The sequence below is a fragment of the Myripristis murdjan genome, chromosome 20 (assembly GCF_902150065.1).
Source record: "Myripristis murdjan chromosome 20, fMyrMur1.1, whole genome shotgun sequence".
Lineage (NCBI taxonomy): Eukaryota > Metazoa > Chordata > Actinopteri > Holocentriformes > Holocentridae > Myripristis > Myripristis murdjan.
Window position 1 is genome coordinate 1,108,628 of NC_043999.1, and position 3,171 is coordinate 1,111,798.

The 3,171-nt window shown below is 40.1% G+C and overlaps 1 protein-coding gene across 1 annotated transcript in view; it reads left to right on the forward strand.

Moving 5' to 3' along the window:
- LOC115379171 (tomoregulin-1-like) overlaps positions 1 to 2,765 on the forward strand; it is an 8,864-nt gene extending 6,099 nt beyond the window's left edge. The window contains exons 7-10 of the mRNA XM_030079891.1: positions 770 to 817; positions 1,233 to 1,353; positions 1,455 to 1,616; positions 2,649 to 2,765. Coding sequence (XP_029935751.1) covers positions 770 to 817; positions 1,233 to 1,353; positions 1,455 to 1,616; positions 2,649 to 2,733 — 416 coding nt within the window. The 3' untranslated portion in view covers positions 2,734 to 2,765. The remainder of the gene's footprint in view (positions 1 to 769; positions 818 to 1,232; positions 1,354 to 1,454; positions 1,617 to 2,648) is intronic.
- Positions 2,766 to 3,171: the final 406 nt, after the last annotated feature.

Here is a 3,171-nt window from a genome sequence, read left to right on the forward strand (position 1 = left end):
TCTGAATATTGATCTGAATGTTGATCTGGATACTGATCTGGATATTGATCTGGATGTTGATCTGGATATTGTTTTGGATGTTGATCTGAATGTTGATCTGGATATTGTTTCGGATATTGATCTAGATATTGTTTTGGATATTGATCTGGATGTTGATCTGGATATTGTTTTGGATGTTGTTTTGGATATTGTTTTGGATGTTGATCTGGAACTGATCTGGATATTGATTTGGATATTGATCTGAATATTGATCTGGATATTGATATGGATCTTGATCTGATCTGGATGTTGATCTGGATACTGATCTGGATATTGATCTGGGTGTTGATCTGGATGTTGCTATTTATTTATTATTCTTCATATTTTGCTATCCACTTTGCTGCTGTAATTCTGGAAATTTCTCCACTGTGGGACAAATAAAGGAATATCTTATCTTATACTGATCTGGATATTGATTTGGATATTGATCTGGATGTTGACCTGGATATTGATCTGGATGCTGATCTGGATATTGTTTTGGATGTTGATCTGGATACTGATCTGGATATTGATCTTGATCTGGATATTGATCTGGATGTTAATCTGGATCTTGATCTGGATATTGTTTTGGATGTTAATCTGGATCTTGATCTGGATATTGTTTTGGATGTTGATCTGGATACTGATCTGGATATTGATCTTGATCTGGATATTGTTTTGGATATTGATCTGGATATTGATCTGGATGTTGATCTGGATGTTGATCCTCCTCTTCTGTTTGTGTTTCCAGACAAAAACAGGAAAGACGACGGCGTGAAGATGCGACCAGATGTCTTCGGTAAAATTCACACACAGACTCACCGAGAGAGCAACATGTCTGATAAACACCATCCAGATACTATTATTATTATTATTATTGTTATTATTATTATTATTATCATCATCATCATCATCAATGTAATCATTATTGCTGTTATTAATATACCTATTATTGTAATCATGATTATACCTTCTTGCTGTATAGGTTGTATTTAAAATTATATACATGTTATAATGTAACAGTAAATAATATTATAATTTTATAGTCTTAATTATACATTTAATCTAATGTATAATGTCTCATATAATCTGATGATATGATGCCAGATTGTCTTAAATGTTACAGACGATGACATATTGATTATAGATCAAGTCTTCTGCTCACTGAATCAGATCAATCAGATCAATCGACCAATCACAGTTTTCTGTTCCAGCCGTGTCCAATCCCGGCGAGGGGGAGGGCTTTGTGGATAGCCCCGCCCCCTGCCCTGAAGACTACGCCCAGTTCTGTGAACACGGCGTGTGTGAGCTCCGACACAGCCTGCCCACCTGCAGGTGTGTGTGTGTGTGTGTGTGTGTCACAGGTGTGGGGGGGTACAGTGTGTGTTTCTGTGTTTCTGACAGTGTGTGTGTGTGTGTGTGTGTGTGTGTGGCAGGTGTGAGGGGGGGTACGGCGGGCCGCAGTGTGACCAGCTGCTGGACTTCAACGTGCTCTACGTCGTCCCCAGTGGTCAGAAGCTGCACTACGTCCTGATCGCCGCCATCATCGGAGCCGTGCAGATCGCCGTCATCGTCGCCGTGGTGATGTGCTTCACCAGGTACTCACAGTACTCACAGCACTCACAGTACTCACAGTACTCACAGTACTTACAGCACTCACAGTAATCACAATACTGCACTGTATACGCTGAATATGACTAATGATACTCCACAAGTGCAAGTACAACAAAACACTGCTGTTACACTGGAGGGGCTGTAGTACTGCGTATATTAACACTACTATACTACTGCTACTACTACTACTACTACTGCTACTGCTACTACCTCTTTACAACTATACAAATACTGTACTACTATTCTACTACCAATATACAACTACATTACTGCTTTAGCACTATACTACTACTACTGTGCTACAATACTACTACTAATATACCACTATACAACGGAACTACTACCATATTAATACTATACTACCACAGTATCACTATTATTACTACCTCTTTTGCTCTGCTAAACTACTGTTACTACTACTACTATACTACTGTACAACCACTATTACTACAATTACCATACTACTGCTATACTGCAATACTACTTCTATTACTACTACTACTACTACTTTACTACTTTACTACTACTACTATACTACTATTACTACTACTTTGATACTGCTATACTGCGACTACTGTACTTCTACTATAATACTATATATATATAATACAACTATAATACTACTAAAAGTGTACTATTATTTATTATATTAATACTATACTATTATTAGTACTGTACTACAAAATTATTACTACTAGCACTGCTACTACTACTAGTACATTATTACTACTACAGTACTACAGTATTACTGCTGCTGCACCATCATACTGCTATACCACTATTATTACTTCTGCTGCTGGTATGAGGTTACTGCTGCTGCTGATAGTACTACCAGCAGTACTTCCAGTACTAGAAAAACAAATACTGCTGCTATGAAAAAATGAAAATATGAAATAATTCTGTTGAGGACAGAAAGAAAACGTGCAGCTCTGATTTGGCTTCTCAGGTGAGGCTGAGCCCGGCCCCCTGACCTCTGACCTCTGACCTCACTGTGTAATTCCTCTTCTGTCCTGCAGGAGGTGCAACAAGACCAAACGAGGGCGCAGGCAGAAGCAGCACCTCGGCCACTTCCCGTCCGGGACGTCCTCCCGGATGATGTAGCTGCTCTTTTCATTTCCTTCCTCCTTTTTTTTTTTTTTTTTTTTTTTTTCTAAATAATAATAAAAAAAAATACACAAACAACAAATGTTTTCGTACCACACGGACAGACTGCGTTTTTGATATCTCGTCTTTTGGTGCCTCTTCAGGTGTGTTTCTGGTTCGTCCTCACCTCTCTCTCTCTTACGGGGCCTTATGTTTTGCTGACCTCGGCTGTTTCCGCTGGACAGAAAAGGCGGCGTGCAGTTCGCCTCGTTGTTTTCTCTCGGCAGCGACGGCGCCCTGCACTTTTCTGATTTCCTCTCATTTTCCAGGCTCGTTCTTTCGATCGTTCTCGAACCGGATGATGTTCGTCCACTTCCTGCTCGTCTCGCATCACTTCCTGTTTGCCTTTCCCTGTCCGGGTCGCTGCTCGCTGCCGTCCCGCAGACGGTGGACCCA